General features: G+C 38.9%; 1 protein-coding gene across 1 annotated transcript in view; it reads left to right on the top strand.

Annotated features, from left to right (window-relative positions):
* The window catches only part of eif3h.L (eukaryotic translation initiation factor 3 subunit H L homeolog), a 122577-nt gene that overhangs the window by 88775 nt on the left and 7135 nt on the right, over positions 1 to 26667 (top strand). The window contains exons 3-6 of the mRNA XM_018268221.2: positions 1259 to 1426; positions 10414 to 10513; positions 12875 to 13024; positions 25360 to 25480. Coding sequence (XP_018123710.1) covers positions 1259 to 1426; positions 10414 to 10513; positions 12875 to 13024; positions 25360 to 25480 — 539 coding nt within the window. The remainder of the gene's footprint in view (positions 1 to 1258; positions 1427 to 10413; positions 10514 to 12874; positions 13025 to 25359; positions 25481 to 26667) is intronic.

The raw sequence follows: 26667 nt of genomic DNA, 5'->3' as shown, positions 1-26667 counted from the left end.
GCCAGAGGCCCTTGTAAAGCAATATTCTCCTGTTTTCTTTGGCAGGCAAAGGGTTATATGTTATTCGCTGCTACCCTGTCAACCATTAAAGGACAACTATAAATTTTGAAGGGAAATTAAGCAACAGATAATACATATCAAAACAAGTGATCTACCAAAGAACCTTGTCAAACTATATACCATATAATCAGTTAAAATTGCTCTTTTACATCTTTTTAACCAAAGCCACCATTTTGTGGCAGGAAATAAAGCAGCGGTACCAGGAAGTAATGTTGGTGTAAAAGAAACATCTGTGCCCATTCTTAGCGGAAATAACCTAGCATGTGTGCATGGCCTCGGTTTTTGTGCGAGCACGGTGCCCCATACCAGATTGTCGCCGAGAAGAAGAGGCGATTAGTTGCTGGGCGACAATCTCCCCATATCTCCTCGTGTGAACTAAGCCTAAAAGAATCTTACCAAACTGTTATATCTATTTAAGAGAAAATTGCCCTTTTACATCTCTTGCCTTGGGCCACCATTTTGTGATGGCCTGTGTGCTGCCTCAGAGATCACCTGACCAGAAATACTGCAGCTCAAACAGGAAGAAGTGTGGAAGTAAAAGACAGAACTCTGTCATTTAATTGGCTCGTGTGACCTAACATGTATGGTTTGTGTGCACTGTGAATCATACAATCCCAGGGGCGGCCCTTATTTTTTAAAATGGCAGTTTTCTATTTAGGATTACCCAATGGCACATACTACTTAAAAAGTATATTATAAAAAAAATTTTTTTACACCTGAGCTGTTTTATGCAATTTCTTTTTATAGAGACCTACATTGTTCGCGGGTATAGTTTTCCTTTAAGGTGGTCATAGATGCATAGTTGATCATATTGTTAGAAATGTGTGTACTATATTCCGTGCGTGTATGGAAACAAGCTGACCGTTATCGGCAGAAGACTTGGATAGGGGACGGCTTGTCGATTGGGCTGGATGAAAATTTTTTATCGGGCACCTTTGAAGGCACCCGAACATCGGCCATCGTTGGTGCTGAATCGTCCGATACAGGTTAAATTCTATTGTTTCTATCTGTATATCTGATGATTCAGCTCTACACGTGTGTATTGAAACGAATGAAAGATCTTTTCCAGGAAAGATCGGAATTGTTGCGTATATGGCCGCCATATACGAAACCACAATTTAAATGTTGGGGGTTTTTTTTGTGTGACATTTTTTAATAGCTCTCCCAGTGTTTAATTTTTCCTGTCTCTCTTTTTCAGTTCAGTACCAAATGGAAATGATGCGCAGCTTGCGTCACGTCAACATCGACCATCTCCATGTCGGTTGGTACCAGTCCACGTTCTATGGCACATTCGTGAGCCGCGCTCTTCTAGATTCCCAGTTCAGTTATCAGCACGCCATTGAGGAATCCGTTGTGCTCATTTACGGTAAGCGAGCTCATATATATATATATATATATATATATATATATATATATATATATATATATATATATATATATATATATATATATATATATATATATATATATATATATATATATATATATATATATATATATATATATATATATATATATATATATATAATTTTATATATATATATATATATATAATACACAAAAGCCATGAATATCCTGTAAATTATATCCTTATAAACGGTGAGTTCTGATGTCATTTCTGTCACATGACTCATTGAAATTTGTGTATTATAATAAATAAAGTACCCCCAGTTGTAAAATATGAGGATATTAGAAGTTACCTCGGAGTTTCATGACCTGTATAAAAACACTCGGCCTTCGGCCTCGTGTTTTTATATGGTCATGAAACTCCTCGGTAACTTATAATATCCTTATATTTTACAAGAGGGGGTACTTTATTCACTATATATATAATACATATATATATATATGTATATATGTATATATGTGTGTATTTTCTATTTTCCTAGATTTCAATATTTTAGCCGTGTGCCAGAGCGTGTGGGTGGGGGCTGGGACAGGGTATAATGTCTATTGAGGTAGCCTGGCAGTCCCTTAAAAGTAAATACCAAGCCTATGTCTGCAGCAGCCCGAGCAGCAGCTAAGTCTAGACAGAGTTTCCTTCTCTCTGTTTATTTTTCTTGCTATCAGAGCCCTGATGTGTAAGCTTTGGAATGCTGGAGAGTAGCCGCTTCATTTTTATTCCTGCCTCTCCGCTCCCTCGGTGAAGGCTGGTGGAACGAGACCAGATGTCTAACAAACCTCGATTACTAGAATGTCTGGCTCTGTACTATGTGACTGACCAATCAGAACACAATTTGCCAAGTTTTTTTTAATTTTAATTTTATTTTTTCTATGCTCTCCTTAATACCTCTATCAGGGGCGTACAAACCCGGCTCTGTTTCCAAGCATAGACCTCCCCCCCCCTCTTTTCTACTGGTTTAATGGTGTTTCCTCAAGCTCTCCAGACCAGATGTTCTGTGCTGTATCAGAACCATAGGTAATTTAACAGCTTTATGGCCGCACCCGAACACCCCCCCTTCCCCTAGCCATATCTGCCAGTCCCCGATATAGTTTCCAGCTGAGAAGTGAATGTAAAGTCCCCCCGTATCTGTCAGAAGAAATACTAATGGATACAATCAATCTTACGAGCTGCCCCCAAATCATTTCAGCATGTTAACAATTGGATTACAGTACAGAACAAGTTGTTAAAATATACTTTATATTGGGTGGGAATGTGACATCACTGCCTGCTGGATTTCCCCTTTTGATTTGAAATCTTCTGTCTCGTTTTGTCACCTGTTGAGTGAATGATTCTCAAAAATAGCCACTGTCATCGGATCTAGAAAATGCGGAGGAACCCACCAATAAGGTGGCCCCATCATAAGCTCCAGTTAGAAAGTTGTGGTGAAGCACTATAAGAAACCTACAATTTAGCGGACTGTTTAGTTAAAGGGGAACTAAAGTTGAACAAAGGCTTGAAATTATGCACAGTTTGATTGGTGCTTCCATACAGATCAAGGCCACCACAGCCTTTTAGCAGGGAATATCTGTGCTCCCTAGAAATACCAGTAGCTCCCCATTTTCTCTTCTGTTGACTCACAGCACATGCTCTGTGCTGCCATCACTTACCTGAGCTTAGGGACTCAAAATATACTGTATATATAGTGAATAAAGTACCCCCTCTTGTAAATTATAAGGATATTATAAGTTACCGAGGAGTTTTATGACCATATAAAAACACAAGGTCGATTTTTTTTTATTTTTATATATATATATATATATATATATATATATATATATATATATATATATATATATATATATATATATATATATATATATATATATATATATATATATATATATATATATACATACAGTCATGGAACTCCGAGGTGACTTATAATATCCTCATATTTTGCATCAGGGGGTACTTTATTTATTATAATACACCAGATTCAGTGAGTCATGTGACTCACCGTTTATAACTGATGACATCAGTCCTCAATGTTTATAAGGATATAATTTACACGATATTCATGGCTTTTGTGTATTATATAGAATATAAAAGTCACAATACAAGGCTCATTAGTGGCTGAAATTCACATTACACAGCTCAGAAACCAGTGTATTATGCAAAATTTAATAATTAGCCCTCTAGTAATTATTCTTTTCCACTTGATGCTATCCGAGCTGCTTATGATGCCATCCGAGTTGCTTATGATGCTATCCAAAAAGCTGTGTTTCCCAACATCAGCCCAGAGCATACTGAGCATGTGCGGCATCACTGGTGCTTGGCCTAACTAGTTGGGATGATGAGGAGCTCCAGTGGACCACTTTGAATGCCTCCATCATTAATATTATAGGGCTGCTGAACCTCTGGGCCGGTCCAGTTCCTTATATAAATACAGCATTTCCAACCATATTAATTTTTAGACTTTTGTTCTCCTTTAATAGTAGTATCAGAGATCGCTAAAGAGAAACAACTTAGCAGTAGCGTAAGGTGGCACCACTGCATTAATATTTGTTTAACCAACCTGTTTATCCTTCTGTTGGTTTACAACTCCCTGCACCCACCCAATAAGGGTGGCGGTGATATAGGTGGGTGGGACATTCTTTGGTTTTGAGTAAGTGGAGTTATAGTTAACAGTTATAGGTTGAGGTTGGAAGTGGTTAAATAATAGGCCAGTAGATTTTGCCCCAGTTTTGTGGCAAGAGGCAACAGCTGACAGTATTTTTGGGAGATAATCTCAGATTTGTGTTCTACAACTCTCTTCATATCTCTGAGAATAAACCCTTGAATGCTTTGCATGTGTTTTAATTGTTACCATGTATTTATAAAGTGGCAACGTATTCCTCCGAGCTATGCAACAGATGTGCAAGTAACTGATACAGGTATGGGACCTGTTATACAGAATTCTTGGGACCTGATGCTTTCCAGATAAAGGATCTTTCGTCAATTTGGATCTTCATATCTTAAGTCTACTAGAAAATCACAAACATTAAATAAACCCAATAGGCTGGTTTTGCTTCCAATAAGGATTAATTATATCTTAGTTGGGATCAAGTACAATCTACTGTTTTATTATTAGAGTTTTTATTGATATGGATAAAATGGAGTCTATGGGAGACCGCCTTTTCGTAATTGGGTGCATTCTGGATAACAGGATTCCGGATAATGAATCCGTTAATTGTACAGAGGCTGTTTTGCCCAAAGCTTTGTGCTACCAGATTACAGTCCCAATGGTAGATAAGTAATATAAATCTTACTAGTTCCTTGTCTTTTATGGCTGGGGCCCCTAGCAAACCAAAAATGTTACCCATGAATAGATCGGCACATTATTGCAGTGTTTTTACACAAACATTACATTTATTGGGCAATTTGCTGTTGCTTGCCCTGTTTTAAGATTCCCAGGATCTTGTATCTTTTAATAGTTGCCTTTCTCGCTTCCAAGGTTTGGAAACGCTCTCCCTTTCCCACCTCCCCCAGAATGAGATTCCTGGTGCCAAACAAAGGAGCCTGTATGTGTGTGCTACCATTTTGCTCATGAAATTGGTTTTATTTCTACCTGGATATGTAGAAGACAGGGCCGAAAAGCACTCAGACGGATCCACAGGACCAGAGAAAATAGTTTATAAAAAATATATTTTTATTTGTATAAAGTTTAAAAAATGTATATTTGCATCTCCATCCGCTCTGCGCATTTCGCACCCACTCAGTCATGGGCTATCATAGTTGAAAAATAACTAACATGGCAGAGCCCATGACTAAGTGCCCTGAGTGGGTACGAAAGACGTAGGGCGGATGGAGTAGCAAATATACATTTTTTTTAAACTTTGTACAAATAAAAATATTTTTTTAAATGATTTTCTCTGGTCCTGTGGATCTGTCTGAGTGCCGGTCGGCCCAGTCTCTTCTACATATCATTAGCCGTACTGCTCCCTAAAGCTGGGGGTCTGGAACACCCGGACCACATTTACTATTTGTCGAGTCATTCACAATTTATCCTGGAGCATGTTTTCCAAACCATTGCAATTTATTTCGACCTTCTTATACAAGTTTATCGGCCCTTAAAGCATCCGCTATTTCCGGGCAAGAACTACTTGTGCCAAAAATATTCAGCAGCAGGCAGAGAGTATGTATTAAACCCGGGTCAAGGGCTACATATAAAGGCGCCCCATTGTTCCGTTACCTTTCCCTTAGCTACCTGTACCTATGGACTTCAGACCCCCATGCTGTGTGTTCGGGGGGATCTGTATCTCTGAACAGAAAAGGGAGCCGTGTGGCCATAGTGTCTGTGATTTGACATGCACCAAAGGCATGCAGTGTGCCGGGGAGCGTTGTAGTCTGCATACTAATAAGCTCAGCATTGAAATTGTAGTCATTTTTCAGCCAGCTGCCTTATCGCTTGTGCTAGTAGCAGCAGCAGACAAATATATTAACTAATGGCCTCTTTGCATAGCACGGCCTCCTAGCGTTACAGGCCTCCAGATTCACTAGCTGTGTGAGTCCCCTGCTATTCCTCTTTTGTTTGTCTAATGGGAGTAAGGTGAGGTTTTCTCTAACCTAGTGTCTATGTAGGTGTAACTGTGCCATTTCATTCTTTCTTAAAGGCAGGTCCGGACTGAGAATTAAAATAGGCCCTGGCATTTCAGGCACACAGAGGCCAATCAGCCCACATAGAAGTCCAAACAGCCCCCACCAGCCCACTAAATACTGACTTTCTATGGGACCTTATAGCAGCCCCTCTGGCGATTGCCAGTCCGGGCCTGCTTAAGGGACACTGTCATGGGAAAACATGTTTTTTTTTCAAAACGCATCAGTTAATAGTGCTGCTCCAGCAGACTTCTGCACTGAAATCTGTTTTTCAAAAGAGCAAACTGATTTTTTTTTTTTTTTATATATATATTTAATTCTGTAATCTGACATGGGGCTAGATATATTGTCAATTTCCCAGTTGTCCCCAGTCATAAGGGCGTAGGATCCCTGCAGGAGTATGCAATAAACCTGTATTCCTTTTGATCGGAGTGCCGTCCAATTCTTTGGATGTTGATGTCGATCTCAGCAGTGGGGACGCTGCGGACAGAGCACCCGATAGGATACACATGGAACAGCTACTGGGAAGGTAATGTAATGTGACTTGTGCTCTGATAAACTTCAGTCACTCTTTACTGCTGTACTGCAAGTTGGAGTGATATCACCCCCTCGCTTTCCCCCCAGCAGCCCATCAGTAGAACAATGGGAAGGTAACCAGATAGCAGCTCCCTAAAGCTGGCCATAGACGCAACGATACAATCGTACGAATCGTGGATTCGTACGGTTTTCGGACTGTGTGTGGAGAGTCCCGACGTTTTTCATCCAGTGGAGATCGGTCGTTTAGTCGATCGGCAGGTTAGAAAATTTCTGTCGCTTGACGATAATATCTCTGCGTGTATTGCTGATCGTATGATTTTCAGTGGGAGACTCCCCAGCTTTGTCAGACATAAGTATCGTACGATTGCGGTCAGAGGTAGTACATTGGCTGAGTTGTTCTCGTACTACTTTATTTGATCTGACTGGTAAGACTTTGATCTGAATGGTTAGTGGCAGGTCGGGAGATGGGAAAGTCCGATCGTAGGTTGATTCGTACGATCGGATTTTTGCATCTATGGCCAGCTTAACACAAGCTAACAGCTGCCTGGTAGATCTAAGAACAGCACTCAATAGTACAATCCAAGTCACACTGCGACACATTGAGTAGGAGAAACATCAACCTGCCAGAAAACAGTTCCATCCTAAAGTGCTGGCTCTTTCTGAAAGCACATGACCAGGCAAAATGACCTGAGATGCACCTACACACCAATATTACAACTAAAAAAAATACACTTTCTGGTTCAGGAATTACATTTTATATGGTAGAGTGACTTATTTGCAGTGTAAACAGTGTAATTTTGAAATAAAAACAACATAATAAAAATCATGACAGAATCCCTTTAAGCTTCATGGAAACCACATTCTGTATAAGGGCACATCTCCCATAGCCCTCCTATTGCTTTATAACCATTTTAGCAGAAGTTAGCAGTGGCATCAATTCGTGGCACAGTAGGGGTGAGCTGACGATACTAAGGGCATGGCCAGCTGGAAGAACCTGAAAAAACAAACCTTTACCTAACTGACGTGACACCACATTTTATGGGATGTGCTTATTGGTCCTATGCCTGGTGGTTGTATGAATTTTTAGGAGTTTATGCGTTTTCTATGCATCATTATCATAACTAAGGCATAGGATTTAGTACATTTCCTCGGTTAAAGTGGACCTGTCACCCAGACATAAAAATCTGTATAATAAAAGTCCTTTTCAAATTAGACTTGAAATCAAAATTCCTTTTTTTATTAAAGCATTCATAGTTGTTGTAAACTCGTTTAAAAATCTCAGCTGTCAATCAAATATTGCCTGCCCCTCCTCTATGCCTTAGGCATAGAGGCGGGGCAGGCAATTACTTTCACTTTCTATTCAGCACTTCCTAGATGTCACTGCTCTCCCTACATTCCCCCAGTTCTCTTAACCATTTCATTCTGTAGTCAGTGCATGGGGGTAGACATCAGGTCCCCCATTCTGGTGCACAAACAAGATTCTGAGATGATACAAGGCTTGTCTTAATAACAGTGTCCACAAAATGGCTCCTGCCTGCTTGTTATAATTATGAATTCCCAGACCGAAGGAAACAAGATTAAAATAATTTATACAGTGTAATTAAAGTTTATTTTGCTTGACTAACATGATAAAATAGGATTTGGAATATTTTTTTTGGGTGATAGGTCCCCTTTAAAGAGGAGGTTGAACTTTGAGCTAACTTTAAGAGATGTAGAGAGTGATATTCTGAGACAATTTGCTGTTGGTTTTCTTTTCTTTTTTATTATTTGTGGTTTTTGAGTTATTTAGCTTTTTATTCAGTAGCTCTCCAGTTTGTAATTTCAGCAATCTTATTGCTAGAGTCCAAATTACATATCAATCATTCATTGATTTGAATAAGAGACTGGATATGAATAGGAGAGGGTCTGAATAGAAAGGGGAGTAATAAAAAAGTGCCAATAACAATATATTTGTTGTGTTAGTCAGTGACCCCCATTTGAAAGTTTGGAAGAGTCAAAAGAAGGCAAATTGTTCAAAAAACTAAATAAATAATGAAGACCAAGTTAAATTTAGAATTGACCATTTTATAACTTACTAAAAGTTAACTTAAAGGTGAACCACATTTGGTAAAGCAAATCCAGGATGCACCGAATCCAGGATTCGCTTCTGGATTCGGCTTTCAGCAGGATTCGGCCGAAGCGAATCCGAATCCTGATTTACATATGCAAATTAGGGGTGGGAAGGGAAATCGCGAGACTGTCACAAAACAAGGAAGTAAAAATGTTTCCCATCCCTAATTTACATATGCAAATTGGGATACGGTTTGGTATTCGGCCGAATCTTTCACAACGGATTCGGGGGTTCAGCCGAATCCAAAATAGTGGATTCGGTGCATCACTAGTTGATACTAGATACCGGATTGGTCATTCCTGATCCGTTATGCACTTATTGTAAAGAAGGGATATCCTCCCCCACCGATATGTGTTAGGACTCATATTGATATTTAGGTTTCTTAATCCTATTGATCCTTTGCTTGATGGGTCTCCATGGGGCTCATTGTGAATTGATGGTTGGCCTGGTGGTCAAATGGTCAAAACAGCCTTATTTAGCCTCCTACCTGAGTGGCCAGATCAGTGGCTTTGTCTGATGTGGCCACCCAGGTAGGGGGCTAAATTAGGCTAAAATGTGATTAAATCATGCCGAATGAAGGGATTGTTACATGTATCTGAGTTTAGAAGCATCTTTATAAAAACAAGTTCTCTATTTTTATGTAGAAATGTTGTACATTATGTTTTGTGCTTCTGTACCAGCCCAAGGCAACCCCAGCCCTTTAGCAGTAAAGATCTGTGTCTCCAAAGATGCCCCAGTAGCTCCCAATTTCTTTTCTGCTGATTCACTGCACATGCTCTGTGCTGCTGTCACTAATACTGTATATATAGATTAGAAAAGTGACAGTACAAGGCTGACACTTTATTATAATACTCAAGTTTCAGTGAATCATGTGACAGAAGTGACATCACTAAGCTCCGACTATAACTAGAAATGCACCGAATCCACTAATTTGGATTCGACCGAACCCCTGAATCCTTTATGAAAGATTCGTCCAAATAGCAAATCTGAATCTTAATTTGCATATGCAAATTAGGGGTGGAAAGGCAAAAACATTTTTTTCTTCCTTGTTTTGTGACAAAGTGTCAAACAATTTCCCTCCCTCCCCTAATTTGCAAATTAGGATTAGGTTAAGCGGGGCAGAAGGATTCAGCCGGATCCTGCTGAAAAAGGCCGAACACTGTATTCGGTGCATCCCTAATTATAACCAATGACATCACTAAGCACGGCTTATAAGGATATAATTTCCAGTATATTCATACTGGTCTGATTTTCTTCTGGTTAGGAAAGATGTTTTTCCTAAACAGAAGAACATCAGAGCAGCCTCTCTCTTTCTCCTGACAACTTCCTTGACTACTTGGTGGTCAGACTGGTCAGAAAATGACCAGCTTGTGGCACTGCTGTAAAAAAAAATGAACAGTACATGTAACCTTTAAAAAAAAAAAAAAAAAAAATGCAATTATATAAATAAAATAAATAAATTGCAAAAGTGCTTAGAATAGCCCCCTCGTTAATTTTACATTCCCTTATTTTTAAGGTTTACTTATCCTTTAATTTAGTGGCATAGTGTATGTATTTTCTGGTGTTTCCTTGCTCTGTAACCAAAGTTATATTTTCTGTTTATACTGGAGTTCAGTTTTTGTAAACGATCAAACAAATATTTGTTTCTGAAAATGCAGATGAAATGACATTAAATCTCCTCCTGTAGATCCCATCAAGACCAGCCAGGGCTCCCTCTCGCTGAAGGCTTATCGGCTGACACCCAAACTGATGGAAATCTGCAAGGAAAAAGACTTCTCGGCTGAAGGGTACGTGAATGAACAGTGTGTGGAACTTGGCAGCTTCCTTGTTTCCCGGATTGGGAAGGTGTGAGGAACACGGCAGAGAACATGTCGTTCAGTCATTTAAGGCAAAGAGATTACTAAAACGAGAAGTCAGAAAATCCCAGAACGTGAATTGCTCGCTGTGTCTCTGGCGCGTCCCATAAATTCCTGACACCCAAATTGTGCTCTGCGTCGGAGCGGAAGGCCAGATTAGCTCCTGGGGCTGCATCTTCTCTCTGCTTTAGATGGATTGAGGCTCTGGCAGTGTCTCATTAAAGGAAAATTAGAGCGGGGAATAACAGCTGCACCTTTGTGCGAGACAATATGCATTATCCACTCGTACACGTGCTTTTTCCATCAGATATGGATTGCTTGGAGTCCTCCAATCAGCCCAGGCTGCGTATCATATGAAAGATTGAAATCTAATCAGCCCCAAGTTTCCTTTGTGTTCAAATATTCCTGTTTTTATATACATAAAAATGCTGCAGTGAAGTGTCCTCTGTGGGTTTCAGAGATATTCCTGGACCTTTGTGACCTGGACCTAGGAGAGAGCTGCATTCCCAGCCATGAAATATTAATAGATCTGCTGCCAAATGAACCCGGTTTACTAATTTTCCTACCTTGCATTTTGCAAGCTCTAAGACGTTTCCTATCTTTATCCCAAAAACATCAACTTTTTCTTTAAGAGCAGAGACACGCTCAGATTCTGGAAGATTAGTTGCCCAGCGACAAATCTCCTCTTCTTCGGGGCAATTTATCTCCCCAAACTGCCTTCCCGCCGACGATTTACATTCTAGCCGGCAGGGGAGGCAATTCGGGGAGATAAGTTGCCCCGAAGAAGAAGAGATTTGTCGCCGGGCGACTTATCTTCCCGAATCTGAGCATGTCTCTGCTCTTAAAGAAAAAGTTGATGTTTTTGGGCATGGAGCACTTTGTTTTCCGAAGTTGCGACTAATCTCCCTGAATCTGACAGTGTGTCTGTGCCCTTAGATCTCAGTGGTGGATTCATAATTTTCTGAATTAAATCTGGCCCTTTTATAGTTTTCCATGATAGTATCCCTTTGGCTCTGATGTGGGTTATAAACATTCATCTAAATCTGTAGATTATCCAAGCACTTGGCATTTATTTGATTTATGCATAAGGTTTAAGTTCAAGTTTGACAACCACTATAGCTGTCTTAATTGAGCTGATTAATGCCACTTTGCAGTGATTCGCTAGATTATTGGCCCAATATGGGGCCAGACTGACTGCCTACCCAACCAGTATCTGACTGTGGATCGGCTTGGAGTTAAAGGGGTTGTTCACCTTTAAATTAACTTTTAGTATGATGTACAGAGGGATATTCTGCGACCATTTGCAATTGGTTTTCATTTTTTTATTTGTGGTTTATTTTGAGTTATTTAGCTTTTTATTCAGCAGCTCTCCAGTTTGTAATTTCAGCCATCTGGTTGCTAAGGTCCAAATTACCCTAGCAACCATGTACTGCTTTGAAAAAGACTGGAATATGAATAGGAGAGGGAGTGAATAGAAAGATGAGTAATAAAAAGGAGTAGTAATAAATGTATAGCCTTACAGCGCATTTGTTTTTTTTAGATGGGGTCAGTGACCCCTGTTTGAAAGCTAGAAAGAGTCAGAAGAAAAAGGCAAATAATTAAAAAACGATAACAAAAATAATGATCGATTAAAAAGTTGCTTAGAATTAACCGTTCTAAAACATACTAAAAGATAGCTTAAAGGCGAACCACCCCTTTAGAGAAGCCAAGGTAACAGTGTGTGCCATTGCATTGTTTTTAATAACACTTTTCACATAATTGTAGTTAAAACATACAAATTGCGAACATTTACCTGATGCACTTTCATTTAACACAAAACACATTTCAGCTTGTGTATACAGGCTTAACTAGTTTAACGGATAAGCACACCATTAAAATAATTAAATGTAAAATTGATGAGGGGGCTATTCTAAGCACATTTGCAATGTACATTCATTTATTTTTTTAATTCCAAGGTATTAAAGGATAGATGTACTGTTAACATCAATGAATTTTGTTACAACATCGCCACCTGCTGGTCATTTTCTGATCAGTCTGACCACCAAGTAGTCAAGGAAGTTGTCAGGAGAAAGAAAGAGGTTGTTCTGATGTTCTTCTGCTTAGGAAAGGTTTCTAATTGTTTTCCTAGCCAGAAGAACATCAGAGCAGCCTCTTTCTTTCTCATAGAAAATAGAAAGTAATTGGGGGAAAAAAGTTCTGGTAAACTATCTGAAACCAACTGACCTGAAAAGTGTTGGATGGTGAACAACCCCTTTTATGTGTTTGTAATTGAGTTTTGTCTTCTTCCCGCAGGCTTAAAAAGGCCAATATTGCATTTGAAGACATGTTTGAAGAGGTTCCTATCGTCATCAAGAACTCCCATCTTATTAACGTGCTGGTCTGGGAACTGGATAAAAAGGCGCCAGTCACTGAGAAGCACGAGCTGCTCAATCTTTCCAGCAGGTAAAGGGATTGTATAACCAAATACTGTGCGATACTCTGTTCATGTTTGTAATACGGGTATGGGACCTGTTATCCAGTAATCTCAGAATTATGTGATGGCCATCTCTCATAGACTCCATTTTTTCCAAATGATCCTAATTTTTAAAAATTATTTCCTTGTACTCTGTAATAATAAAACCATACCGTGTACTTAGTCCCAACTAAGATGTAATTTTAGAAGCAAAACCAGCCGATTGGGTTTATTTAACGTTTACATGATATTCTTGTAGACTTAAGGTATGAAGATCCAAATTATGGAAAGACCGATTATCCGGAAAACCCCAGGTCCCGAGCATTCTGGATAACAGGTCCCATACCTGTACAGGCAACATGGCCGCCTAGATGTATTTTCATTTCTCCAGCTCCTATGTGCCAGACTTCTGTTACCCCTACACTGTAAGCTCTTTAGGTCAATGATTAATGACTTTGTAGAATTATGTGTTGCTGTGTAGGAGACTTGATATGTGAACTGAGACATGAGAAAGCTGATTTATTCCGGAAAGTATACGGCAGCCCTCTGCACTAAAAATAATCAATAGGAAACTGGCACTGGACACAAAAACATTTTTTTAAAGGAGAAGGAAAGGTTAAAACCAAGTATGCCTTATCAGAAAGGTCCACCTAAATATACCAGTAAACCCTCAAAGTAATGCTGCTCTGAGTCCTCTGTCAAAAGAAACACCACATTTCTTTCCTTCTATTGTGTACACATCTACTTCTGTATCAGACTTCCTGTCTTCACTCCTTGCCCCGGGCGTGAGCATGCTCAGTTTGCTCCTCTCCCCCTCCCTTCTCTGCTGTAATCTGAGCCCAGAGCTATGAGACCCAGGCAGGATGTGATGTCACACCAAGATAATGGCAGCTGCTATCCTAAACAAACAGAGCTTCTAGAGCTTTTTTACTCCAGTATGGTAAAACATTCTACAGAATAAATATAGCATTCTAACTTGCACTATTGCAGCTAATCTACTGGCAATAAAATGCCTCCATAGCTTACATTCTCCTTTAAGGTAGGGGCAATTATATCCGTAGCTTTTAGCTTTAGAAGTTAAGGTAATAATTTCCCTCGTCTTAAAAAACAAACAAATTCTAGTATTCCTTGATTAAGTGACGAATAAGAGTCTAAAATAAAAGTGATTTTTCTGTCGTTTTTGGACACCATTCTGCCGTATCGCAAAACCATCTAGATCACCTTATTAACTTTTCATTAGAATTCTTTACAGACGGATAGGATGCTGCATCAGAATTCTAGCCGGCCGTGCTGACAGCCTCCGATGTGTTCCCTGATTCATGAAGCTTTTATATTGGAACTCAACAAGGGGCAGAGAGTGATGGTTGTAGTTCAGCCGAGGCTCGAGTGCTGCCATTTATTGCTTGGCGGTTACGGAGCAGGGAAACTACTGCGGGCTGCTAAACACTTGCGCATTTCAGCTTTAGGAAAATCTAATTTCTTCTACTTTGTGTAACGAATATATCAAATTAAATACTTGTTCCGCTGCTGATCCAGTGCAACCCCCTGTATATTTCTTGGCTCCGAAAAGCCCAGATTGTTCACATTTCCTGTGGAAACCAACGACAGAATCCGTTGCGACCATTAAGCAACGGGGAAAACGAGTAGAGGGGAAAGGCGTAACAATTTACCTTGTGTAGCGTGACATTAGCTGAGATTTTATTACATATATATGGTGCCGAATTTTCTCATTTGTCTGGCTGAGTGCAGTATATACCATTCACATTCACTCTGCAGTTTGGGCTTTTCTTTGTAGTTAGCAATGTTTGTCCTGGATTCCTGACGCACGGCAGCAGGTAAGAGTGGCCTGATTCGCACTCCAGCAGCACTTTTGGGTGGCATAGAAGATGGCGTTTCATCCCTCAATGCTTGCGTTAATACAGATAGTCAAAAAGACACAGATCATATTAATCAGTTTTGGGAAATGTTGTTCTGATCATTCTTGCTTTTTGTATGAACGATCAGAACTACAAAAAAAAAGCGGCCCATTGTACACTCCATGAGCTCGCCCAATATATGGAGAGCTTAAAGGGGTGGGTCGTCTTTTAAATAACTTTTCAATTGGTCTTCATTATTGTTTTTTTTATTATTTGCCTCCTTCTTCTGACTTTCTTCAGCTTTCAAATGACCCCATCTAAAAAAAAAAAAAAGTGCTCTGTGAGGCTACAGATTTATTCTTATTGTGACTTTTTATTACTCCTATTACTATATAGAACCCTCCCCTAATTATATTAGTCTCCTATTCACATCAATGAATGGTTGTTAGGGTAATTTGGACCCTAGCAACCAGATTGCTGAAAGTGCCAATGGGAGAACTGCGGAATAAAAAGCGAAATAACTCAAAAACCACAAATAGTAAAAAATGAAGACACATTGCTAATAATATAAAAATGTGGTTCAACTTTAAGCTAGAATAGCCAGTTCTAAGCAACTTTTGAATTGATCTTCATTTTTTTTTTTTTTTTTTAGTTATTTGCCTTTCTTCAGATTCTTTCCAGCTTTCAAATGGGGGTCACTGACCCCCATCTAAAAAACAAATGCTCTGTAAGGCTACAAATGTATTGTTATTGCTACTTTTTATTATGCCTCTTTCTATTTGGGCCCTCTGCTATTTATATTCCAGTCTCAAATCTGTGTATGGTTGCTATGGTAATTTAGAACCTAGCAAGCAGACTGCTGAAACTGCAAAAAAATAAACTGAATAAAAAGCTAAATAACTCAAAAACCACAAATAATAAAAAATGCAGACAAATTGCAGATATCACATGCCACATCAAACTACAAGTTAACTTGCAGGCGAACAACCCCTTTAAAGTAAAGGGCACCTATAATCAAAATAATTTTCCCCCTACAAGTCACTCCCCCCCCCCCCCCCAAAAAATGGATATAGGTCACCCACACGAACAGGGAGTTTCAGGTGCAGATGGACATGTTTGGTTGAGGCATATGGAGCACCGCAAACCTCTGAAACCGCTCTAGTGAGTATTTGTAGGAATGAACATTGCATTGCTTGGCTCGGGGCAGCTGGGAAACTGACAATATGTCAAGCCCCATGTCAGATTTCAAAATTAAATATAAAAAAAAAACCTCGGCACTATTAACCTATTTGTTTTTAAAAACAAAGCATATTCGAGGCGAGGGGACCTCTACTGAAAGGGGTTTAAGTAGTAAAATAGTTTGGCCAGATCAATAATGATTAAATAAAAAAACAAGTTTTCCCATGACCGTATCCCTTTAACATGATACCAAAGGGGTAAATATCCTTTAAAGGAGAACTAAACCCTTACATAGTCTCCCCTACCTGCCCCCTCCCTTTTTTGATATATTCACTTTGTGTATGTATATATATATATATATATATATATATATATATATATATATATATATATATATATATATATATATATATATATATATATATATATATATATATATATATATATATATATATATATATATATATATGTCCAAGGGTTGCCAGCACTCTAGATAAAGTTACTTACATTTGCCTGGGTGCAGTGCCAATAAATTATCCATAACTACTACAAGAAGGTCCGCACAATCAGGACTTATGAAAATCATAATATTTATTATAAATGACTAATGTTTCGGCCAGGTCCCTAGCCTTTCTCAAAGTAACAAACTGAACATTAAACCGCCTTAAATATACACTGTGGCGGGAACAAACAGCTGGTAAAAGTCACATGATCAGTAATTCAAATACTATTAGTACATTCACTTTAAATACTTAAATTATCTAAAATCCATAATATAAAACCAAAACTAGACAATATATATCCCCTAGTTCATTTCAATTACAGTTAAAAACAAGACACTTGTAACCACTGATAAGATTTGGTTTGTCTGTGGGTCCTATGCTGCTGCGATGACGACTGTGAGATGCACTTAGTCATTTATAATCAATATTATGATTTTCATAAGTCCTGAGAGTGCGGACCTTCTATAGTATTGGCCTTGGGGGGGGGGTCTAATGAATTCTAGGATTTGAATGATTTCTCTTGAGTGACACATTTGGTAGCACCGCCTACTTGTTTCCCCTTTGGCTATCTCTCTTTTAAACAGTCTGTATGTAATGTTCAATGTTCAGCCTATGACTAAGTGTCCCTGGTAGACACGAAACGCGTCAGGTCTTGGTTCTTAATTTATGGAAAACAAAATGTAAGCTTTTTTTAACCTTTTACCATCTGACTCCGGCTTTACTATCTCGTGGGTCCAGGCTTGTGCCAACCTATTTTGAAGTTCCCTGGTATTTGCCCCCCCCCCAGCCTAGCTGCTACCCCTGGTAAATACTCTTAACTCTTTACTTACCCCTCGGTGCAGATTCAGGGCATCAATGTTCACGGGCGCCATCTTCTGGCACTTCGGTAATCTTTGGATCTTCTTCCTTCACTTTGGCAATTTCCGTGACTTTCAGCTCATGCAAAGTTGGCGTGAAACAGATGATTGCTCCAACTGCGCATGATCAGATACACTGCTATCATTCCGAAGATTATTGAAGTGCCGTAAGATGGTGCCCGTGAACTCAGATGCCCTGAATCTGCACCGAGGGGTAAGTAAAGAGTTTGGGGCATTTACCAGGGGTAGCAGCTACGGTGAGGGGGGTCTATGTAGTGTTGGGGGTAAGGTTTTTTTTTTTTTTTAATTAAGGGTTGGATTCTTTAACGCAAGTTTTTACCTGGGACATGTTGTTTTCCTGGGACGGGGGGGGGGGGAGCAAAACTGTTCCATTCTGAGTAAAACGGCAGGAAAATTCTTTTTCAATAGGAGAGCAACATGAGGTGTAACAAATTAGAGGATCCAGTAACCTTATAAAAGTAAGCTAATGCCATACCACGGAGCACTCTCTCCGCTCTGCAGCTGTGTAGCACTTTAATGGAAACCGTATGCGCTATTCCACCCACCAGTAGGACTTTATAACATTATCTGTTCCACAGAGCTGCTCAGTGCAGACTTTTTTCAGAGGGCAGGGGGTTTATAGAAGTATACACACATCCCTGGTAGCTAACGTTTTAAAATGTTTCTTATACTCAACAGCAGAAAGTCCCCATGGTGCTTACACTTTGGGGTCTTGCTTTAAAGGAACAGTAACGCCAAAAAATGAGTGTTTTAAAGTAATGAATATATCATGTACCGTTGCCCTGCACTGGTAAAACTGATGTGTTTGCTTCAGAAACACTACCATAGTTCATATAAACAAGCTGTTGTGTAGCAATGGCGGGAATTGAAAAAAGACTATATGGCACAGGATAAATAGTGGATAACCGATAACACCATTATGTTCTACAGAGCTTATCTGCTATCTGCTGTGTAACCTGAGCATTATATTTGTATTTGTATTACTTTAAAACACTTTCATTTTTTTTTTATGTTACTGTTCCTTTTAGTCGTGATAATGCACCCCCATGATAATGAATGTGCCCTGTCCTCATGCGTTAAAGTGATACAATCCTAATAAATGTAGAACGTGCAACTCACGTTTAACATGTCGTTATGCCTGCTTGCTCCCACTCCTTCCCTGGCATAATTTGGGTGATCATCAATGTTATTGGCATGCTCTGGCTGATATGCTCTGGTATCTGACAGCATACATGGACAATGTACAAGGATAGGGGCCATACCATTCTCATTCTTTAACTACTCAGTGTACCCTGACCCTTTTGTTTAGTTTGGTCCAAGATCTAGTGCAGCAACAACAACAACAAAAAACATAGGAATGGGACCCGTTATCCAGAAATCTCCAAATTACGGAAAGGCTGCCTCCCATAGACTCCATTTTATCCAAATAATCCAAATATTTTAAAAATAATTTCCTTTTCTTTGTAATAATAAAACAGTAGCTTGTACTTGATCCCAACTAAGATATAATTAATCCTTAGTGAAAGCAAAACCAGCCTATCAAATACAGGTATAGGACTATTGTCCGGACACCATTATCCAGAAAGCTTCAAATTACAGAAAGGCTGCCTCCCATAGACTCCATTTTATCCAAATATTTAAAAACAATTTCCTTTTTCTCTGTAATAATAAAACAGTAGCTTGTACTTGATCCCAACTAAGATATAATTGATCCTTATTGGAGATAAAACCAGCCTATTGGGTTTATTTAATGTTTACATGATTTTTTAGTAGACTTAAGGTATGAAGATCCAAATTACAGAAAGATCCATTATCTGGGGAAACAGCAGGTTCCGAGCATTCTGGATAACTGGTCCCATAACTGTAATCTGTATGGTTTTTGTAACAAGTAAACGTGTGGGTGGAACTGTGCATGTAAACAAGAGCAGGCAAGATCTCAATGTCTGCGTAACCCCGAAATGAGAGTTTTGCTTCAGTTCTTCAATATAAACATGTTTTATGCCCCGAGTCAGAGCCCCCGTGTACAGTATGTACCTGATTTATCTGCTCGTTCTGAATTTCATTTCCGCACTCACATCCCTTTCCCAATTCACTCCCATTCCCGGGCAGGAAGGTTTTTAATCTTGTATGTGCTCATGAGTTTGTCATGTCAATTATTAGAGCTCTCTTGGAAATGACATCGCTAGAAGCGCTCCCTCCATTACTGCATATAAATATGCCCACAAGATATATGGTCTTTACATCCCAGTTAGCTGCCCTGGAACTGATGCAGAGGTGATTTGTAATTCACAAGAAAGAAGCAACATCATGCCTGGGACACGAGCGCTGTCAGGCTTCATCCTAGCCGCACTCCTTTATTCTCGCCATCTTATTATATACAGTTAGATATTGCCTTTGTATTGGGAGATACCATATACTTTCATATTCTGTATACGTTTAGTTTCTATATACATTCACTGGCCAACTATTTGATCCCTGAAGCGTTCCTTAATTGGTCTGTAACCCTTGTTTAAATTACACCTTCGTCAAGCATGTTACAGGTTTCAATCAGTTATCCTGAAACCCAATATCCAGAATGCTCCAAATTACAGGATGGCTAGATTCCTTTTATAGATAGATAATGGTCTGCGCTGAATAAGTGTTACAGCAGCTTTGTTTCATAAATCTGACCCTGAAAGGCTTTAGTTGCCCTTTAACTATACATTTACATATACATTTCTAAAAAATAAGCTTACGCCACAATTACATATTATGTATCTATACATCAGATATTCTAAACAGGTATGAAATCCGTAATACAGAAACTCAATACCAAGAAAGCTCCAAATTATGGAATGGCAATCACCCATAGACTCCATTTTATCCAAATAATCCAAATTTAAAAAAAAAAAAGGTATAGGACCATTGCCCGGAAACCATTATCCAGAAAGCTTCAAATTACATAAAGGCTGCCTCCCATAGACTCCATTTTATCCAAATATTTAAAAATAATTTCCTTTTTCTCTGTAATAATAAAACAGTAGCTTGTACTTGATCCCAACTAAGATATAATTAATCCTTATTGGAGGCAAAATCAGCCTATTGGGTTCATTTAATGGTTACATGATTTTCTAGTAGACTTAAAGGACCCGTAACATAAAAAAAATGTTAAACATTTTTTGTACTTAAAAAAAAAAAAAAAACACGATCCATAAAGACTTAGCGAATTTAAAGTTTAACGTGTCTTGGTGGGGGTTTTTTTGTTAAGTACAAAAAAAAAAATTCAATTTTTTTATGTTACTGGTCCTTTAAGGTATGAAAATCCAAATTGTGGAAAGATCCGTTATCCAGAAACCCCAGGTCCTGAGCATTCTGGCTAACCGTTCCGATACCTATATTACTAGTATGATATAAGCTATAATTAATGCTTATTGGAAGCAAAACCAGCCTATTGGGTTCATTTAATGGTTACATGATTTTCTAGTAGACTTAAAGGACCCGTAACATAAAAAAAATGTTAAACATTTTTTGTACTTAAAAAAAAAACAAAAAAAAAAAAAAACACGATCCATAAAGACTTAGCGAATTTAAAGTTTAACGTGTCTTGGTGGGGGTTTTTTTGTTAAGTACAAAAAAAAAATTAAATTTTTTTATGTTACTGGTCCTTTAAGGGATGAAAATCAAAATTGTGGAAAGATCCGTTATCCAGAAACCCCAGGTCCTGAGCATTCTGGCTAACCGTTCCGATACCTATATTACTAGTATGATATAAGATATAATTAATGCTTATTGGAAGCAAAACTAGCCTATTGGGTTTACATATTTACATGATTTTCTAATAGACTTAAGTTAAAAAGATCCAGATTACCAAAAGATCTGTTATCCGGAAAACCCCAGGTCCCTAGCATTCTGGATGACAGGTCCCATACCTGTACTACCCTGCACCTCCTCCTGTTGGATCTGTTATAGAACCCTCTATATTACAATGATTTATTGCCTTTGAGTTAATCTACTAAATAAATTAAGATCTGAGAATTTAATTATATCCCTCCCTAGTGTCTATGGTGCTACTGACCCAGCTTTGCAGCCTTTTCTAACGCCCTGTTTTCATTATCTGTCTGGCCGCAACCACCCTTCTCCATACCTCCCAACATTTTGGAAGTAAAAGGAGGGACAAAAAATTTTTCCCGCACGTAGCTCAGCAATTTTTTTGACCACACCCCTTTCCGTGGCCACACCCCCTAATTACCATGTTCGGTTTACAAAATTTGGCAGGTTATGAAAGTTTGAAAATATTTCTCCTTATCTAAACTGTGTTTTTGTGTCTCAAAATTGTTACAAAGTATCTTATTTGCACCTGTTGGCTGTTCTGGGCTCTCTGCTAAAAGCCAATTAAGTGTGAAACTTTGTTTCTTTTTCTGGCTGTTCAGTGCAGAGAAAAGAGGGACTTTCCAGTACAAATGAGGGACTGCGGGTTGAGCTGTCAAAAGAGGGACTGTCCCTCCGAAAAAGGGACAGTTGGGTGGTATGCTTCTCTCCCTTTACCCCCTGTATGTTTATATTCCTTTTACAAGGTGAAGAAAAACTACACTTGTTTTGTTGCTATGGTCCCTGACCCTAGCAACAAGGACATATTTAGACTGTTGGGGTTAAAGAGCAGAGGGCTTTAAAGGACAATAAAACGTGTATGGGTATGGGACCTGTTATCCAGAATACTCTGGGCCCAGGGTTTTCCAGATAACTGATCTTTTCATAATTTGGATCTTCATACCTTAAGCCTTCTAGAAAATCATATAAACATTAAATAAACCCAATAGGCTAGTTTTGCTTCCAATAAGGATTAATTATATCTTAGTTGGGATCAAGTACAAGCTACTGTTTTATTATTACCAAGAAAAAGAATAAAAGTATTTTTTTAAAAATTTGGATTATTTGGATAAAATGGAGTTTATGGGCCATTCCATAATTCGGAGCTTTCTGGGTATTGAGTTTCTGGATTACGGATTTAATACCTGTTCAGAATATCTGATGTATAGATACATAATATGTAATTGTGCCTTAGACTAGTAAGCTTATTTTTTAGAAATGTAACTCTGTTTATAATTAAAGGGCAACTAAAGCCTTTCAGGGTCAGATTTAGGAAACAAAGCTGCTGTAACACTTATTGAGTGCAGACCATTATCCATTTGATTTCTCTTCCATGTATTCTCCATCTTTTTCTCTTAGTTTTCCTTTAATTCTGTGCAATACAGTGCAGTTTTTTTTATCGTCGTTAACACTGCTTGTTTGTTTTCCTTTAGAACTTTCCACTATAATGAAATCTCGTTAAGGTCTTTTTTTCATGTAGGAAAGTGAGCTGAGGAGTAGGGAAATTGGGGGCCGGGGGTGTATCGCCGAATTGGGATCTAATGGAAAAAGTTTTGGAGTACTTGGATCATACTTATCAGTTACTTCATGTCTCCAACACATCTGTTTAAGTTATCTGTTTTCACTTTCCCGTTTCCCTGGCGACGGAGACAAACACGACATGACGGCAGTATGGAACAATAAGTCCCTGTTTCAGTGTTTTAGTGCCGGAGTCCCAGAGATGCACATAAAATCCGCTCATGCGGCTCGTTTTGTTTCTCGGCCGAGTCAGGAGGAAAAAGAAAAAAAATCAATGTACGAGTTGCGACTACAGACTCTCGGCTCTTCGATCGTTCCTTGTCAGGACAACGCGTTGGATATAGCGCCCCCCTGCAGCGGTTGCTTTGTAGGCAGTTGCAAGCGTCCGTACTGTCGTTTTATTTCTTGCCTTTAGATGCCGACGTATTGAGGCTTTTGTCAAGCTGTATGACTGCTCCAGTGTCTGTTTACTTCCAGAAATACTGTATATAATATAAATAAAAATTCCCAATTTACTTCTTATAAGAAGGGATTGCACATTGCCTAAACAACCCCTTTCTTTAATGAGCAGGGTTTTCTTTACTGCTGTTCATGTGAATAGTGCCTTAGTCCCCTATACAGATTACTTAAAGGAGAACTAAACCCTAAAAATGAATGTTGCTAAAAATGCCATATTTTATATACTGAACTTATTGCACCAGCCTAAAGTTTGAGCTTGTCAATAGCCGCAATGATCCAGGACTTCAAACTTGTCACAGGGGGTCACCATCTTGGAAAGTGTCTGTGACACTCACATGCTCAGTGGGCTCTGATTGGCTGTTGAGAAGCTAAGCTTAGGGCTCGTCACTAATTATCCAGCAGAAAATGAGCTTCCCTGGCTGTAATATAAGCTGATGCTACAGGTTTGCTGATTATTAAATTCTGATGCTAATTGCACTGGTTTCTGTGCTGCCATGTAGTAATTATCTGTATTAATTACTAATCAACCTTATAGTGTGACATTTCTATTCTATGTGTACTGTATATTGTGAGTGTGTCCCTAAGCTCAGTAAGTGACAGCAGCACAGAGCATGTGCAGTGAATCAGCAGAAAAGAAGATGGGGAGCTACTGGGGCATCTTTGGAGAGACACATCTTTACTGCTAAAGCGCTGTGGTAGCCTTCGGCTGGTACAGAAGCCCAAAACATAATGTACAACATTTGTAGCTTCTTCTTTAGTTCAACTTTCCTTGTCCTTTAAAGGGGTGGTTCACTTCTAAGTTAACTTTTAGTATTTTATAGAATGGCCAATTCTAAGCAACTTTTTAATGGACCTTTAAAAAAACAAATGCTCTGTCGTTATTACTCCTCTTTCTATTCAGGCCTCTCCTATTCATATTCCAGTCTCTTATTCAAATTGGTGCATGGTTGCTAGGGTAATGTCGACCCCAGCAACCAGATTGCTATAATTGCAAACTAGAAAGCCTCTGAATAAAAAGCTAAATAACGCAAAAACCACAAATAATAAAAAATAAAAACCAATTACATAGTGTCTCAGAATATCACTCTCTATAGCATATTAAAAGTTAATTTAAAGGTGAATCACCCTTTAAACCACGGCATTGGATTTATAGGGGACTGAAGGGGCCATACAAGAGCAGATTTAAACTGCCTTGACAAAATGATTGGATGAGCCAGTTACCCCCACTGAACTGATCTTTTAGTGTATGGCCAGCTATAGGCACCCTTCAGTGTACAGCGCTGCAGAAATGGTTGGCTCTATAATTATTTAGTAATAATTAATCTGGAATGCCTTCATCGCAGATCTTTGCAATGAGTCCTACATATGTCCTACTTTTTAAATCTGTACCTGTATTTTTACCCACTACTCATTGACCACCATTGAACTGTCACTGCAAACCAGAAGCAATCTCAGAAGTCGGTGGTGAAAACAAAAAGGGTTAAAGGAGCACTATACCCCTCAAACAATGAAGGTCTCTATAAAAAGATTTTGCATAAAACAGCTCATGTGTAACCATTTTCATAATAATATACTTTTCCAGTACGATGTGCCATTAGTTAATCATAAATAGAAAATTGCCATTTTAAAAAATAAGGGCTGTCCCCTGGGATTGTAGGATTCACGGTGCACACAAACAAACCAAACATGTTAGGTCACATGAGCCAATCAACAGAGTTGTCTTTTGCTTCCACACTTCTTCCTTTTACAGTTAGAGCTGCAGTATTTCTGGTCAGGTGATCTCTGACACAGCACACAGACCATCACATAATGGTGGTTCAAGGCAAGGGCAAGATTTACTTATATATACCAGTTTCGTAAGGTTCTTCAATATGCCACTTAATTTGATATATATTCAATTTGGGGGTATTGTTGTCCTTTAAAATTAGGAAAACCTGCTTATATTGAGACCAGTGAACCAATGCCACAAGGCCTAACCACAGGTTACCCGCTGCCAACTCTTGTTGCTTTCATGTATAAGCCTTACAAGGAAAAGTAGACTTATGTGTAGCTTTGTATTGACTCTGTGTTTCTCTCTTGTACCCAGTAACCACCTGGAGAAAAGCCTGCAGCTCCTGATGGACAGAGTGGATGAACTGAGCCAGGACATAGTGAAATACAACACATACCAGCGCAATGTCGGCAAGCAACAGCAGCAGAAGCATCAGGTGGGTTCCCATTATTTGCTCGTGAAATAGATGTTCCTGCATGTGACTGCAAGGATCCACAGGGGCAGGGACTGATGTGAATGGTGTATTATCTCTTTAAAGCACATCAGTTAATAGAGCCGCTCCAACAGAATTCTGCACTGACATCCATTTCTCAAAAGAGCAACAGATTTTTTTAAATTTAATTTTGAAATCTGACATGGGGCTAGACATATTGTCAGTTTTCCAGCTGCCACGTGACTTATGCTCTGATAAACTTCACTCTTTACTGCTGTACTGCAATTTGGAGAGATATCACCCCCAGCAGCCTAACAGAACAATGGGAAGGTAACCAGATAGCATCTCCCTAACACAAGATAACAGCTGCCTGGTAGATCTAAGAACAGCACTCAATAGTAAAATCCAGGTCCCACTGAGACACAGTTACATTGAGTAGGAGAAACAACAGCCTGCCAGAAAGCAGTTTCATACTAAAGTGCTGGCTCTTTCTGAAAGCACATAACCAGGCAAAATGACCTGAGATGCACCTACACACCAATATTACAACTAAAAAAATACACTGGCTGGTTCAGGAAAGAAATTTTCCACGGTGTGAATTAGAAATAAAAACTACATCATAAAAAATCATGACCGAATCCCTTTAAATATCTAATATATGAATAAAGGCCAGTAATCGGCATGGAAGACCCCTATGTTTGACTCTCCAGCTGCTGCAGAGCCATCAATTGCACCTCCCTGGCATTCTCGTGAAATAACTGCAAATATTACAAGTTATCCAACAAGACTGCAGCCTTTTCTCATTTCTTCGTCGATTACATTTACCCTGGTTCCGTGTGCAAACTAATGAAGCACTTTTGCCAGATGAATAGAAACAACTGTATTTTTCTCGTTTTTGATTTAAGAAAACGCAAGCTTTTGAAAGTATTTAAGAAACAAGTGGAAAGCCGGTCATTAACTAGGGCCCCCCTCTCTCTCCAGCGTTATCCATTGCAAAATATCACTCAAGACTATGATTTTATTGTAGGAAGCAAAGGAAAAAACGAAGTTTAGCCTTGCAGGCTTCATTTACCTCTAATTGCTTTGGTTTTGGTTCATTACAGCATCGTTAATGTCCCTAACGCCAATTACATAAATCCGCGTTTGTGCTGAAAAGCTGTTCATTTGGGCTGGAAATGTTACCTGCACAC

This window comes from Xenopus laevis, chromosome 6L (genome assembly GCF_017654675.1).
Source record: "Xenopus laevis strain J_2021 chromosome 6L, Xenopus_laevis_v10.1, whole genome shotgun sequence".
Classification (NCBI taxonomy): domain Eukaryota; kingdom Metazoa; phylum Chordata; class Amphibia; order Anura; family Pipidae; genus Xenopus; species Xenopus laevis.
The sequence above is the reverse complement of the archived record's forward strand: the minus strand, read 5'-3'. Positions and strand labels throughout refer to the sequence as shown.